Source organism: Apodemus sylvaticus, chromosome 2 (genome assembly GCF_947179515.1).
Source record: "Apodemus sylvaticus chromosome 2, mApoSyl1.1, whole genome shotgun sequence".
In the NCBI taxonomy this organism is placed as follows: Eukaryota; Metazoa; Chordata; class Mammalia; order Rodentia; family Muridae; genus Apodemus; species Apodemus sylvaticus.
Window position 1 is genome coordinate 116,222,156 of NC_067473.1, and position 16,282 is coordinate 116,238,437.

At 44.0% G+C, this 16,282-nt stretch overlaps 3 protein-coding genes across 16 annotated transcripts in view; 1 reads left to right on the forward strand and 2 right to left on the reverse strand.

Moving 5' to 3' along the window:
• The window catches only part of LOC127678870 (probable N-acetyltransferase CML1), a 57,251-nt gene that overhangs the window by 28,183 nt on the left and 12,786 nt on the right, over positions 1 to 16,282 (reverse strand). For 2 of the 10 annotated variants that reach the window (XR_007976634.1, XR_007976633.1), the window contains exon 1: positions 3,192 to 3,316. The exons of 3 other annotated variants lie outside the window; for them this stretch is intronic. The gene's annotated coding sequence lies outside the window, so the exon portion shown is untranslated. Of the gene's footprint in view, positions 1 to 2,811; positions 2,945 to 3,154; positions 3,317 to 16,282 lie in introns of those variants that run through there. 5 more of the 10 variants (XM_052174189.1, XM_052174192.1, XM_052174185.1 and 2 more) reach the window with 5 other exon arrangements.
• LOC127678878 (EKC/KEOPS complex subunit Tprkb) overlaps positions 1 to 16,282 on the forward strand; it is a 41,225-nt gene that overhangs the window by 22,349 nt on the left and 2,594 nt on the right. Inside the window, exons 1-4 of one of the 2 annotated variants that reach the window (XM_052174204.1) lie at positions 3,334 to 3,413; positions 10,367 to 10,526; positions 14,090 to 14,212; positions 15,629 to 15,805. In XM_052174204.1, coding sequence (XP_052030164.1) covers positions 10,386 to 10,526; positions 14,090 to 14,212; positions 15,629 to 15,805 — 441 coding nt within the window. In that variant the 5' untranslated portion in view covers positions 3,334 to 3,413; positions 10,367 to 10,385. Of the gene's footprint in view, positions 1 to 3,333; positions 3,414 to 10,366; positions 10,527 to 14,089; positions 14,213 to 15,628; positions 15,806 to 16,282 lie in introns of those variants that run through there. The other variant, XM_052174203.1, reaches the window with a different exon arrangement.
• Positions 1 to 16,282, reverse strand: part of LOC127678874 (probable N-acetyltransferase CML1) — a 32,772-nt gene that overhangs the window by 3,874 nt on the left and 12,616 nt on the right. Inside the window, exon 1 of one of the 4 annotated variants that reach the window (XM_052174198.1) lies at positions 3,155 to 3,239. The exons of 2 other annotated variants lie outside the window; for them this stretch is intronic. The gene's annotated coding sequence lies outside the window, so the exon portion shown is untranslated. Of the gene's footprint in view, positions 1 to 2,845; positions 2,945 to 3,154; positions 3,240 to 16,282 lie in introns of those variants that run through there. One more of the 4 variants, XM_052174197.1, reaches the window with a different exon arrangement.

Genomic DNA, 16,282 nt, shown 5'->3' on the forward strand with positions numbered 1-16,282 from the left:
GAGAACATCATACTAAGTGAGGTAACCCAGACTCAAAAGATGAATCATGGTATGCACTCACTAATAAGTGGTTATTAACCTAGATGTTAACATCTTTAAATAACCACTTTTAGAAATAATTTTTTGGCCGGGCAGTGGTGGTGGATGCCTTTAATCCCAGCACTTGGGAGCCAGAGGCAGGCACATTTCTGAGTTCGAGGCCAGCCTGGTCTACAGAGTAAGTTCCAGGACAGCCAGGGCTACACAGAGAAACCCTGTCTGGGTTAAAAAAAAAAAAAAAAAAAAAAGAAAAGAAAAAAAAATAAATAATTTTTCCCAGGTAAATGTAATAACCCTATGTATCTGTGTGAGGCAATCTATGACTGAACTTGTTTGCAGTTAAAGACATTTTATTCATATAGAATTACTGTCACATGCTCTCTTTTATACAGAAGTCATTATGGCCAATATAACTCTTTTAATATCTCTACTATTTCTAAGCAGTACCATTCAGAATTAAAAAACAAAACCAAATCACAATTGGTACTGTTATTGAAAATCCTGGTCTATATGTCTTCACCTTGACAAAATCATTCCTTGTTGCTGTGTATATATAATTCACTTATTACATCTATGTATGATCATTCACACTGTTCCCCATTATGGGTCTAAAGGTTATTTTTAAAGAATTAATGCTGTAGACCTTTTACCCTACTCAACCAAAGAACATACATTTTGCTTCAAAAACAAAACTAGGCAGATTGATAAATAATGGGGGAGGCTCTTTAGTTTTGTGTTATTCATCCATATGGTGACACAAACTATTGTTGGGTGTGTGTGTACCTCTTGTTCTAAAATACAGCAGCTAGGAAGCACTTTGAAAACTGCTTTTCTCCAAATCAGAACTGTTAATACTACACACTTTTCCTAGACATGAATTCATGTGCTCATAACTCTTCACTATTGTCTTAAGCAATGATAATTCAAGATGCTCTAATAGTGTACATTCTGAGCAATGCTTCCTAATGAGAAAAGGTATTACATATTGAGAATGAAAAACATAAGTAGATAATTAGATTTAAAAGCATCTGTAGACAGTTGCTTAATTTTTCCTTTTTTTTTTTTGTGGTTTTTTTGAAACAGGGTTTCCCTGTGTAGCCCTGGCTGTCTGCTTAATTTTTAATTTTTATATTTTTTATTACTATCTTGTGTGTCCCATGGCTTGTGAGTGGAGGTTAGAAGGCAAGCTTGTGGGGCTGGAGAGATGGTTCAGAGGTTAAGAGCACTGACTGCTCTTCCTGAGGTCCTGAGTTCAATTCCCAGCAACCACATGGTAGCTCACAACCATCTGTAATGGGATCCGATGCGCTCTTCTGGTGTGTCTGTACTCCCATACATTAAATAAATAAACATTAAAAAAATGAAGGGGGAGGCAGCTGGTGCAGTTAGGTTCCCCCCGCCCCCAAGGTGTGTCGGGGGACTGGATTCAGGTCTCAGGCTTGCTGGGCTTCCTGGATGGACTGCACACTTAATTTTAACACTAGCTTTCCTTAAACATTTGCTCATTGGTTCTGTTTTGTGTTCCTCCTTTAAGAATCATATGGCTATTGCCTACAGATATTCTAACAGACATCCCCATAGTGATTTTAGAGCTGCCAGGACATCACCAACTGGATAAACAAAATGTAAAAAAGAGACAAGGTAGGCTCTAGGGTTTATTCACATTAATTCCTTGACATCTGTCACTCATTCACACCTTCAATGCAGAATCAGATCGGTTGGGACAGATATCATCCCAGGGATGAGAGACAAGCTCAAATCACCACAGCCAAGCAATAGTATCTTCAGAGAACATTCTTCAGGGATGTGGAAAGGTGTCAGAATCAAGTCACACTGTCATGATGTTGCTGTCTGCAATTCCAGCACTGGGGAAGCTGAGGCAGAAAGGCTGACAAGTGCCAGGCGGTCCAGCCCTCATGTGTAAGACTGGCCTCACTGTGATGGGCTTCCCGAAAGTAAAGTCAAGACCTTGAAGAGAAACGGTCTTTACACATGGTTTCCTGACATTGTTTTCTAACTTTGGGCCAGACTTTTACTGCTTATATTTGTTTCAGAACAAAGCAACTTTCAGAAATTCTCTCTCCAAGTCACAGCTGCTCCTGCTACATATGGTGTGTCCTGACATAAATTCTTTCTGTGCCAGAGAATTCACTTACAAGTAAAGAAGTCATTCTGACAACCAACCAGGTGCATGGTGTCAGGATGTCCTCTTTCCTATGACACAGATCTCAGAGTCGCTACTGACAGTGAGCAATGATTGGGGACAGATAGGGACACAATCATTCATATTCTGTATTATGAAGACAAACTTGTACTTTACACCAAGGACAGGAAACAAAATGGACGTATTGCTAGCTTAGCATTTGTTTTGAGCTAACCTCCCAAGTACCTCTGAGGGAGTGTAAAGTTGATGTCCTTAGAAACGAATTAGACTGAGTTTCACGTGCCTGAGTCCAAACATCTGCAGAGGAGGACAGAACGAAGAAAGTAACAAAACAAGCAAACACCATTACATGAGAAGTGTAGTCATGCTGACCGCCTGACCAGAGAGGCAAAACAGAGCTCCAGGATTATTGGCTGTCTTTGCCTGTGGCCCTGTCTGCACCTTATATATCCTGCCGGGTAGAGATGGTATGGAACACATGTCTTTACGGTGATTAACCTGCTTTCTCAGCCTGCTGGCCCTCTCTGGATAAACTGTAATTTTAAGATTCAAGCCCTTTATTCATTGGGTCCTCTTGCAAGGTGGCAAGAACCAAAATCCTCTCTCACCATCTTGGAGGCCATCCTTCCCCAGGAGCAGTACCTGGTCTTGCACGCCTGAGGCAGATGGCTTCTGGGGACTTGATCTCAGGGTCTGCTCAAGGAATTTGCCTCTTTCCTCTGTCACAGCTGTGAGCGTCCACTTGTCTCTAGATCTCCAAGCACTGGAAGAGTTCCTTCAATGTAAGACCCAACCACGACACATTCCAGTTTCCACCAGAGAGCACACTCGGTAAACTGAGTCTCAAAAGCTCTGATAAACTGTGACCCTCATCCTGGTGAATATTTTTCTTTTCACAGGAAAAGGGTGTTGAACACAGGCTAAGAACAAAGCTGACACCCAACCCAGTACCTCAACTTCTAGGCCCGACCCGTGGGGTCCCTTCCACCTCCGAAGCCGGGACAAAATAGAAGAAGCTCTCCTTGGCTTCTGCCAGCAGCTCCTAGCAGTAATGGGAGCATGCTGAAGTTCATATAAACTTAGCCTGGAGCACGCCCACCGGAAACAGGGAGCCTAGGAGCCCGTCCACCTGATCAAACATTCTGCACTCCCGGAAGTTGAGGGCTTCGGTTCCTAGGGGACGATTTTCTGAACGGACTCGGGACTGGGGGTGAGTTCTACCCTGTAGCCCTTTCCCTGAGAATAGTTTTGTGGACGAAGTGTGCGTGTCTTTGCCAGTGTTTGTCGCGAGCCCACAGAGACCTCGGGTGGAGACCGCCGCGGGCTCCGGAGCTGCGCGCGCCCCCTGCAGGCGATCCCGACGCTGAGCAGGAGGAGCCGCGTGCGGACCTCACAGCCACAGCCAGGCCCAGCGCTGGGAGGGGGGCGCGTCGGAGAGTCGGCCCCACCCCGGGCTTTACCCAGGCCAGCCGCCTCGCGGGAGGGACCCGGGCAGGAAGCCCTGAGGACAGGGACGCCCTGTTGGAAAGCCTGACCTGCCTAAGCTGAGGGCAGGCCCTGCCATCCAGGCTGGATCGGAGTCAGGCAGGGTCCGGACTCTCTGTGCTGGTCCCAGTGACATAAAGTTAGTGCTCTAGCTTCAGCTCTGACTTCCTCCAGAAGGACCCCGTGACCATCGGATTGGTTAGAATGGCATCACTGGTGACCAGCACCTGGATGAGGATGCTGTTTGGGTGTCATTGATGGCAGTGCCTGTGACAAGGATGAATCAGGATAGCTGTGGATGTAGAGTCCATGAGAAGCCATCTGCCTTAGACCACCTCCTGTTGCTAATACCACAATACCTCATGGGATGGGTGTGTGTGTGTGTGAGGTGTTTTGTTCTGTTTCCTAGACAGGGTTTCTCTGTGTAGTACTGGAAGTCTTGAACTCACTCTGTAGACCAGGCTGGCCTCAGACTCATAGATCTGCCTGCCTCTGCCTCAAGCCAGGGAGCAGGTTAAGGGGCCAGGCAAACTTGCATTCATAATAGAATTGCTCTGGAGATATGATTTTATTAACAAAATTTTGAGTTCAAGTCTCTAATTGCCCCAGAGGCAAACTATTAACTTTATAGTGGCAAGAATGGATTCATGATTTTTTTTTTTAATCACAAAGTCCTAAACACCTTAATTTCCTACTTGACCTCACCTTTTAATATCTCACACTGGGAACTAAATCTCAACATGACTCTTACAGGTATCAAAAGAGATCAATACAAGTGATGATTCCCAAGTTTCTGATTGAAGCAACTCTTTCACTAAACCAGAACAAACTGTACTGGGGCTTCCTAAAGCCCCCTTTCTTACTATCAAATATCAGGCCAAAGTTTTAATTCCAAGAACCCACATTGCATTTCACAAAAGTCTGTAACTCCAATTCCATGGAATCCAACCCTCTCTTTTGGTTGCCACAGGTACCAGGCAAGAATGTAGTACGAAGACATACATGCAGGCAAACACTCAGAAATGACTTTCTAAAAGAAGCTTAACACACACACACACACAAACACGGAGCATCGTTTTCCTTCCTTGTAAGTACTTAAATTTTGTTTGATGTCTGTAGAAGTCCAGACCATGCACTGTAGAATAGTTTAAGAGTAAAATAAAAGTCACCAGATGATCTCAGTACTCAGGATTTCTGCATTCTGTTCTGTTTTCTCCTTTTTGTTGTATGCATGCTTTTACATGAGAGCTTACTGAGCATGCCTAGCATATTCTTTATCAAGTAGATGTTAACCTGAAAAAGACTGTGTCAGGATATCATTTATAAAACTCTTGTTTTTCTGTAGCAGAAATCCTCAGACATAATTCTACAATTCAGAGGTAACTTTCTGTTATGTTTAAGTTTTGTGGGTTTTTAAAGTTTTTAATATTTATTATTTTATATGTATGGATTTTTTTTGTCTGTATACATGTGTGTATGGGCCACTTGTGTGCCTGGACCCGTGGAGGTCAGAGGGCACTGGATCACTGGGACTGGAGTTACAGATGCTTGTGAGCCACCTTGTGAATCCTTGGTCCTTGTTGTCTGCAAGAGCAGCAAATGTTCTTAATGTCTGAGCCAACTCTCTAGTCAGGTGCTTTTTGTCTTGTTTCCTGAGGCAGGGTCTCATAAACCCAGGCTAGCCTGGGACTGGAGTCTTGTAGTTGATCCTGGTCTTTGATCTCTTTTCAGAAGAAAATGTAGCTTTACACACATTTAATAGGATAAATTAGACTAGGCAAAACCAAAGAAGAAACCCAGAATAAAGGGTCAGTGCCATTTTGTGAGTAGGGAGGAAGGCTTAAGGAACTGGAACAAACCAGGGTGCTGAGGTAAACATCCCAGGCCAGCCTCCCCAGGATCCAGGGAGCAGGAAGCCAGGATTCTGGTGCCAGAGTTAAGCAGTGACTGAAGCACACGTGTAACAGAGAGAGTCCAAAATTCTGTTTGTATAAAAAGATTTTCATTAAATATAACAGTTTGTTTTTCAGAAAGTAATAGGTCAACCTTTAGAAGTGGTTTCAATTATGCAAGGACTAGGAAATCTCAAGTACAAATAACCAGATATGCTGATTTAGGCAAATGTAACACAGAACCAATCTTTTAGATCTTCTTCTCTGGGTTATAAGCCATCTCTCCAGCCAACATTTTGGACTTATAAACGGCAGAAGTTACTATATTTTGGGTTTTATTGTATATGTCACTATACCTTTTTTGTTTTTGTTTATCTTTGAGACAGGGTCTCACTGTGTAGCTCTGGCTATTCTGAAATTCACTATGTAGACCAGGCTAACTTCAGTCCCACATATACCCACCTGCTTCTGCCTTTTGTAGGATGGAATTAAGGGCATGTGCCACTATGCCCAGCTGGTGTTCACCACAGTTAAGACAGCAGTTGACACACATTAAGTGAGGATAGTTGAATTTTAATGATAATCATAGTAATTCTTGAAATAGTGCTTATATAGAATGAACTAGTATTGATTACACGCCCCAACTGAGAAAATTTAAAACAACCACCTAAGCAGTCTATACTAAGTAGACTATGGTAATTTCTACCATTACATATTTAAAAACGGATGCTAAAATAATACAAAGAGCACTATAGTTCACTTGGAGTAAAAATAGCCTGTCAGTCATCCTAATCAGGATCTTACAAAAGCATCAGGTTTCCAGGAGCAACATTATTCTAGAGTAGTCAGTAAATCTTTTGATAGTTTTACATCTGTAAAATCAGGAACAGGCTACATCTTCGAATCTGCAGAAAATAGCCAATCACACCATGACAGGATTCCAGCCATAGTGTAAGATGCAAAGGCCTCCCTTCAGCCATGTTTCCTGGCTCTACAGGAGCTACATGTGTACAGAGTAGAGCTGTATCCGAGCCCTAGAAATAGTTCTTTGTAAAGTTTAGTAATTTGCACAAAGATAAAGAAGGTAGGTGTGAATGTGATTGTCACCACACTTCTGGGTGTGCCTTTGAGTCTACCAGTCCATTTAGGGCTTATCTTTGATTTCAAAGAAGTTATGTTGAATGAGGAGGAATGGTTCTGTCAGCAGGACTGTTTTTCTTTCACTGAGGATGATTTTTTTTTTTAACTCTTTTAAAGATAAAACTAACACATACACTAGTATCCTTAGACTTAATGATTATGTTTGAAGGATCTGTCTCAAATAGCCATCTTTTTGTTTTTGTTTTTATTTTTCTAGACAGGGTTTCTCTGTAGAGTCCTGGCTGTCCTGGAATTCACTCTGTAGACCAGGCTGGCCTTGAACTCAGAAATCTGCCTGCCTCTGCTTCCCAACTGCTAGGATTACTGGCATGTGCCACCACCGCCCGGCTTCAAATAGCCATCTCATTTATCTTCTCTCTAAAGCCTGCTTTGAGCATCTTTTGTGCTTTATCAGACCTCCAGCCTAGAGAGGTTTCACCGTGTATCTGGATCACCTCTCTTCCCAAATCTTATACCAGCAGTGAAGTGTTCGCCCAGACTAGTTGAACAGAAAGACCATCATTGTTTGATTTCAGCCTAAGCCCAATTTTTCTGTCTTGATCTTTAGAGACAAGGACTTTTGGGATCCCTCCTTTAATTCCTGCTCTATGGGTCCCCACACCATTATCTGATGTGGGTGTCACTGCATAGTTCAAACAGAAGATCCTGCTTCTAGCCACGTCTGGGTGGGTGATCCAGGAACCAGTACTAGAAGTGCACAAATCTCTTTTTCATAGAAGCTCAGCCTCATGTATTTGGAAGTACTTTGGATATGGATTAAAATAAAGATTTCCAGATTGAATAATGGATGCAGAAGCCTCTGTCAAAATTGCTGGACTGGCAGGGTTGGTGGAGAGGGTAGTTTGGGCTTGGATCACCTATGATCAAGAGGTGAAATACACCTTTTGTTTTGTTTTCAGACATTTTCTAGACTGTGAAGACCCATGCTCCCAATCTCCTCCAACCCTGAACTTCTTTTTTTTTTTTTTTAAGATTTATTTATTTATTATGTTTAAGTACACTGTAGCTGTCTTCAGACACCCCATAAGAGGATGTCACATTTCATTACGGATGGTTGTAGGCCACCATGTGGTTGCTGGGATTTGAACTCAGGACCTTTGGAAGAGCAGAGAGTGCTCTTAACAGCTGAGCCACCTCACCAGCTCCAACCCTGAACTTCTGACCCTCCTCTTCTGAGCTCCCCTGGCCTGGACTCTAGGTGCACACAATCACACCTGGGTTTCTCCACTGCTCAGGACTGAATTCACGGTTTTGTGCATTCTACTTGAGCACTCTACCAACCCAACTGTCCGCTCAGCCCCTTTCACTATCTTTTCTTTGTGAGCAGCCTTTATATTCAGACTTTTCTTTTCATTTTGTGTGTAAATGTGTGCCTGCAGATACATGTGCGCACGTTGCTGGGTGTCTATGAGGCCAGAAGCAAGTGTCTGATCCCTGGGGATTGGAGGTAGACGTGGTTGTGGGCCTCCTGAAATCAGTGCTGAGACCCAAACTCAGGTCAAGAACAGCAAATAATCAAGAGTGCTCAGCCGCCTCTTCAATCCCAGGAGGAGCATTTCCAAAAACTCCTCAGTTAGGCCGAGCATAGGCTGAGCATGGGGAACAGGCTGTGACCGCACTGCTGGTGTGGGCAGCCGTGGGACCGGGAGTTCCAGGCCAGCCGGGCTCAGAGCGTGGGAATCGCACCAGATTCAAGTGACACATGGAGCTACATTTTGTTTGTTTTTCATCCCTGTGTTTTTACTTAGTGTTATTACTGCTTTGACAGATCAACACTACAGCACTGATTCTGTGTTGTTTGGGGGCTGAGGCTGTGGTGCTGAAAAGTGACCACACCCATCACTAAGCCATTATCCCTGCCAACATGAGAACTTTTTAAAAAGTTTTTTTAGTTTATTCTTCTCTCATACAATATATCGTGATGTAAGTTTCCACTCCTTCTGGTCCCCCTACCTCCCCTCTACCCTAGATCCATTCCCTCCCATCTCCCCCTAGAAAAGAGCAGGCTTCCCAAAGATATCATCTGAACATGACACAACAAGATACAATAAGACTAGGCTGAAACTCTCACATCAAGGCTGGGCAAGGCAACCAGTAGGACCCAGTAAGAGGAAGGGGGTCCCAAGAGCAGCCAAAGAGTCAGACACGCCCACTCCCACTGAACTTGAGGGCTTTTAGCCCTATTTAGTTACACCAAACATTGCCATGGGTTGGATATGTTGTTCTCCAGCTTTTAAGATGATAAAAACAGCATCTTAGTTTATCATCATCAAAGTTCCAATTAGTTCCTCAAGAAAGAAAACTAGTAATGGATTGAAAGATGACTAGAGCCTTGATTGGCCACACCTAAGAGTCAGTGAGATGGTGGTGCTGGAGCTGTCGCTCACTAGTAGCGTGTGATTAGCCTTGGAAAGGCCCTGACTTCAGTGTCCAACATTAAAAAGAAAATTGGTGGTTGAAATTTTTCTTAAAATAAATTTATTTTTTTTTAATGTATAGCATGTCTGCTATACCAGGACATCATTCACAATAGGTGTGGCCCCGAGCTGAGCACAACCGTACAGTTCCTTTACATTACATTGTAGATGTGAGCCAGCACAGCTGGGGAGAATTACTCCACCAAATTGTATGCTCTTGGTCAATTCCATGTTGAAATATATGTTTAAGTAAGGTATGATATTTGAGTATTATAAATTATTTTTCTTAATATTTGTGGCCAGGCCTTGTTAAAGAATAAATATAATAAATTAATAATCTAGGAAGGATATGGTAAATTAAGGTCTCATTACTGCTCTAGGTAATCTGTGATCTGTCATTTCCTGGCATCCTGCATCTGGTTATCTGTGAGGAGAATAGTCTCTTGACCATGGACAGAGGCTGCCATCTTTCCAAACAGGGCAGCAGCCACTTCCTTTGGCCTTTCCCCGGAAATGGGAGAACTAGAAACAGCTCAGCACAGTTAGAAACACACCTTATAAAGATGCCAAAGATGCTCTGGAAATGGACTTTTCTACTTTAGGAAGTATGAGATTAATTTGTTAGCTCCAACTGTCAGCCTGACATAGTCTTCAGAATTTTCTGAGAAGGGACTCTCAACTGAGGGATTGTGTAGATCCTACTGACCCATTAACTTATATGTGATGGGCTGCCTTGACTCTTAATTGTTGTGATGTAGAAGGCTTAGCCTGCTGTGGGCAGCGCCATTCCCTGGGCAAGTGGCCCTGGACTATTTTAAAAATCTAGATAGTTAAGCAGAAGCCAGCACCTGAGTGAGCAAACAGTGTTCCTTTGTGGTTTTGAGATCCTGGAATTATAAGTCAAGGAAGCCCTTTCTTCCCCTAAGGTTTTCCTTCTGGTCAGAATGTTTCATCACAGCAATAGAAATAAGGCTAGAGCAGAAGCAGGAAAGTAGACTGCAAGGATTGTGTTAAGATGGTTACATCTGAGTGTGTTTTCATATGCAATTCTAGGGCTGGCAGGTGCAGAGGCAGGAGGATAGAAGTACAGAGCAAGTTATAGGACAGTAAGACTGACAGATGAGAAAGACAGACGAGGAGAAACTGGGTGGGAAAGATGGAGACAATCTTTTGTATATAAAACCTGTTGATGTTTTGTTTCTGTCCAGGAGAGTCCTTGTCTATGAAATGCAGTTATCTCAACAGCTGGACTTGTTTCCGGAGTGCAGGGTGACCCTTTTGTTGTTTAAGGATGTGAAAAATGCAGGAGACTTGAGAAAAAAGGCCATGGAAGGATGTATTGATGGTTCTCTGATAAACCCCAGTGTGGTAAGTACAAACTATGGGAAGGAGTTAACCAAGGCAGACATGTAAGAATATGCTCATTTTACCTTCTAATTCTTTTATATTCAGGTAAAAAGTATTTGTCCGAGTCTCACTTGGGTGTTTTAAAATAACACATGGAGTGCGAAGTGCTATATCCTGAGGAAGGGCTGTGGCCTAGCGGTGAGCACATGAGTGTTCAGGCAGATGCTGGAGTTTGTGCTTCTCGAGTTTGAGGTGTGAGTCTGCAGAAGAAGCATAGTGACTTAGTTACTCTTCTAATGCTATAAAGAGACGCCATAACCAAGCGGCTTACGACAGAAAGCATGTAATTGGAAGCTGCTTACAGATTCAGAGGCAGCCAATCACCACCAGTGGGGAGTGTGGCAGGCAGGCAGCAGGCAAGCAGGCAGGCAGACAGCAGGCAGGCAGCAGGCAGGCAGGCAGGCAGACAGCAGGCAGGCAGACAGCAGGCAGGCAGGAAGCAGGCAGGCAGGCAGGAAGACAGCAGGCAGGCAGGAAGCAGGCAGGCAGGCAGGCAGGAAGCAGGCAGGCAGGAAGCAGGCAGGCAGGAAGCAGGCAGGCAGACAGCAGGCAGGCAGGCAGGCAGACAGCAGGCAGGCAGACAGTAGGCAGGCTGGCAGGCAGGCAGGAAGCAGGCAGGCAGGCAGGCAGGAAGCAGGCAGGCAGGCAGGCAGGCAGATCACTAGGGCAGGCAGTAGTAAGAGCTTACATCTGACCCACGAGATGGAGGTAGAGAACACAACTGGACCTTTTGTGGCCTTTGAGGTTTCAAAAACCCACCCCCAGTGGCATCAGTGAATCCTCAAAGCCTATTTCCAGTGACACACCTCCTCCAACATGGGCCACAGCTCCTACGATGGCTCTTCTTAGTTCTCAACCTGACTTCACCTGGAATGAACTAAACCTGGCCAAGTGGCTGGGCATATCAGTGAGGGGATCTTTGCTTAAGTGAGTCATTTGAAGTGGGAAGATTCACTTCTAAGCCAGATCTTAGAGGTGGGACAACACACCTTTAATCTAGATCTTTTGAGATCATAAAATCCACCTCTAATCTGAGCCACACCTTCTTCTTGGAAGCCTATATAAAGAACTTGGAAAAGGGAAGCTCTTTCAACTTCCTATAAAATAGGTCTCCTATAAAATGAAAAAAAAAACTTTCTTACTTCAAGAGATAAGAACCAAGACACAGTCACAGTCAAAGCAAAATCAAATTCCAACTGTGTAAACAACAGAATGTCCCGTACCTGGGCTCCGCTCCTGATCTGGGCTCCTTCAGAGGGCTTGCGTTACCGCTCCAGCTCTGCCTTCTGTAGCACGCACGCTTGCCTTCTACGTTCAGGCAGCCTCTGTTCCACTGCTGCTGCCACCCTTGGCAATCATACTGGCGTCTCCAAAATGCTGGGATCTCCTCCAGCTCGGCCACACCTTCACCAATGGCCTTTTCTGGCCTCAATGCCAAACCTTAGGTACTCTCCATGACCTCTTCATGCCTCCAAAACCATCTTGGTGCCTCTTACACTTGCCAAGTTCAACTGCCAGCATAAGGTACAACCTTGTCTACCTCTGGAACACATCTTCTGTGTGTTCTCAGGAAACAATTCTAAGAAGATTGCACCTCAGTGATACTGGAGTCTTCTTAATCACTGCTAATGTCTCAGTTCCAGCTAACCAGCATCAGTTATCCCTGTAACTCAAAGATTTCTTTTCATTGGTGCTGGTCTCTTGTTAATTATGGCTGACTCTTCAATCCCACCTAATCTGATACAACAGATTCTTTATATAAAAAGTGCTGTGGAGTCTGCTTTTTCTCTCTGAAACTTCACAAACCAGGCCTCCATTGTCTGCCCTGCTTTTTCCAAGCTTCTACAGAACAGCTCCCTGACCTCTCAATACTCTGTGTGTGACTTCTATCCGAAAAATCATTCCACAATCCTCCCCAAAAGAACATGGCCAACTCCTTCACAACAGTATTCCACTATACTAATACCAACTTCTTAGTTAGGATACAATTGCTGTGAAACACCACAACTTAGGCAACTTAGGGCTTATTTATTTGGCTTACATTTCCAATATCATTGTTCATCAAATGAATCAAAGTAAGTGAGAACAGGAACCCAAGCAGGGCAGGAACCTGAAGGCAGGAGCTGATGGCCATGGAGAACAGTGTTTACTCACTTGCTTCCTGTGGCTTGCTCAGCCTGCTTTCTTATCCAACCCAGGACCACCAGCCCAGGGGTAGTCCCACCCATACTGGCCTGGACCTTGTCACATCAAACACTAGTTCAGAAAATGCTCTACAAGCCTGCCTATATCTAGCCTGATCTTATTAAGGCATTTTCTCAATTGAGGCTTCCTCCTCTCCAATGACTCTGTACTAGCTGATTTTGTGTGTCAACCTGACACAGGCTGGAGTTATCACAGAGAAAGGAGCTTCAGTTGGGGAAGTGCCTTCATGAGATCCAGCTGTGGGGCATTTTCTCAATTGTTGATCAAGGGGGGAGGGCCCCTTGTGGGTGGTGCCATCCCTGGGCTGGTAGTCCTGGGTTCTATAAGAAGCAAGCCAATAAGGAACATCCTTCCATGGCCTCTGTATCAGCTCCTGCTTCCTGACCTGCCTGAGTTCCAGTCCTGACTTCCTTTGGTGATAAACAGCAATGTGGAAGTGTAAGCTGAATAAACCCTTTCCTCCCCAACTTGCTTCTTGGTCATGATATTTGTGGAGAATAGAAACCCTGACTAAGACAGACTCTTAGCTTGTATCAAGTTGACATAAAGTGTTCTAAACAACCCACCAACTGAGAACCAAACATAGAAGTACATGAGCCTGTGGGGGCCATTCTCATTCAAACCAACATACATGGCAGAGTGGTTAAGAGCGTGCATTAAGGCATGGTTTCCCACTTACTGTGACTTAGGAAGAAGAGCCCTATTCTTCGCATTGTACATTTCCCAGCAGTCCTGCAAGGGGAGTACTGTGCATTGACTCCCTCTGATAGGGAAGAGAGCAACTTGCCTGGTTCCCACATGGTAAGCAACAGGGCTGGGATTGAAACCCCACCATCTTTATCCTGGTTATTTCATCTGTTCTGTGAGTAACTGATTTCATTGAGTATATGGGGATTTAAGAAAACAATGCTGTTGAAGTTTAGGTTGTGGCCTATTCTGTATTAGCCTACAAGAATCATGAAGTTTGGGCTGGAGAGATGGCTTAGTGGTTAAGAGCACTGACTACTCTTCTGAAGGTACTGAGTTCAAATCCCAGCAACCACATGGAGGCTCACAAGATCTGACTCCTTCTTCTGGAGTGTCTGAAGATAGCTACAGTATACTTAGATATAACTCTAAAAAAGAAAAAAGAATCATGCAGTTTTAAAGTTATGCAATTTTTTTGTATGTGTTGCAATAGCCCTTGAGGTCATAGTTTTTAAAAACAGACCATAAGAATTGTGATCAAATAAATAGCTGGACTAAAGTTACCTCAGGAAGGCACAGATTTAGGGACACTGCTGATTTTTCTTTGCTAACCTTTGTATTCTCCCTGGTAGATTGTCGATCCATTTCAGATACTTGTGGCAGCGAACAAAGCCGTTCATCTCCACAAACTGGGGAAAATGAAGACAAGAACTCTGTCTACTGAGATCATCTTCAACCTCTCCCCAAACAATAATGTAATGTGGTGATTGACTTTATTTCTGTTGAGCTTGTAATCTGCCCCCCATTCCCTCCCCGGACACCCACCCTACTCCTGTGTGACACTGAGGGCTAGGTTTCTCCATGTAAGCTGTTAGTACTAAGCTGAAGTAGTTACGTAGAGAGGTCTGGGCAGAGATGCTTAGCACTGCAAACAGCTGTGGAGTTGGTTTTTTGATCAAAGGTTAAACCATGTGGGGCTAGTATCATCTGCACTTTCAATGTTGTCTTAAGTAGATCTTGAGCATTTTTGTTTAAGAAATTGACCGAAACCCACATGATAAAACGTGAGGTATAGATACATTTTGTGTCACTCTCCATATAAATTTCTTGAGGTGGAATCTATTTTTTTTTCATAGTCAGTACTAGGAACTTTGTCTGACCTGTTAGAGTCATTAACACCTGCTTGATCACACAGTACAGCACACCACAGCATAGAATTATTCATGGCTTCCATTCCCGAGTGTGTGTGTGTGTGTGTGTGTGTGTGTGTGTGTGTGTGTGTGTGTGAAGGGTTCCCGAGTGCCATGATATGCTTGTGGAGGTCTAGAGAATGACCTCAGGTGTCGTGGAGGTCTAGAGAATGAACTCAGGTGTCGGTCCTCGCCTTGTACCTTGTTCTAGATAAGGTCCCTTGTCTTTTTGCCATGGTACACAGCAAGTTATCTGGCCTGTAGCTTCCTGGGTTCTTCTGTCTCCACCCCTCTCTTGCTGTATGAGGAACACTGGGCTTACAGATGATTGCTGCTGTGCCTGACTATACACGGGTGCTAGGGGCCCTCCCTCCTCGACACTATATACTTGTGTAGCAAGTGCTTTACCCACTGAGCCATCTCCCCAGCCCAAGAGTTCTGTGTAAATGAAAGCTATTGAGGTAATGACATTCTGTGTGTGCCACATGGAAATGATGTCTGTACTCTGGTGATGAAATTTTGGTATTATTGCTGTTAATAACCAGCTACTAATATCAAAGGGAAAACTTATGAAATCTTTGCTATGAATTAAACCACACTTGGTTACAAAGTTTATAAAATCAGTCAGTATGGCTTCATAACTCATTAATAGAATGATTGGAAATAGTTGAAAACATTCTTATTTGAGTCACAGCTCTGGGGACAGAAAAACCAAATACAATCTTTATAATGAATAAGACAGTGCTTAGTACCCTAAGATAAATGACAAGTCACCTGGAGACAGAGGCAGGGGTGTTTGTGTGCAAACCCACAATGTCTGGGCTTGATCCCGAGGAACAAAGTGGAAGTGTTAGCAACAGTAGGTGCTGGAAAGGGGTGGTGGAAGGGGAAGGTACACTGAGACCAGGGAGGCTGATCGAGCAGGCCAGGATGTCCTACAGACATGACGCTGGCTCATTGTCTTTTGTTTCTTTCTCATAGATTTCAGAGGCTTTGAAGAAATTTGGCATCTCAGAAAGTAACACTTCAGTTCTGATTGTTTACATTGACGATGGAAGCAAACAAGTGGACCAGGAACACCTCATATCTCAAGTGGAAGGCCAGCAGGTGCCTTTGGAAAGTCTTCCAGAAATAACAAGGCTCTCAGAAGTCAAGAAGGTTTGTGGTACACGTTTGAAGAGTTCAGTAGATGCAGTCTGCTGATGCTGTGTGCTCAGTGCTGTTGTATGAATTTTGAACAATTAACATTTTAGTTAGCATACAAGATAATGGGATTCATCACATTTATACCAATCCTGTCACTGCTCTTTCTCTTGCCTCCTGTCATTCCCAATACCTTTTGAACTTTAAGTACTAGTGCAGGGCTGGAAAGATGACTCAGCAGTTAGGAGCACTTGCTGTTCCTATCCAGTACCCAGGGCAGACTCCTGGCATGCTCATAGCGATCTGCCTCCACACTCCGGCTGTGACTGCCCGCAGTTCCATCCAGCGGGTCACCGAGTCACCTGGAAGGAAAGCTGGGGATAGCACGGGATTTCGAGAGAAATATGAAGCCAAGACAAAAGAATTTCTGACCAAGGCTCAAAGTTTAATGGGGGTCTCCAAATATATATAGTTGTGTGTGTGTGTGTGTGT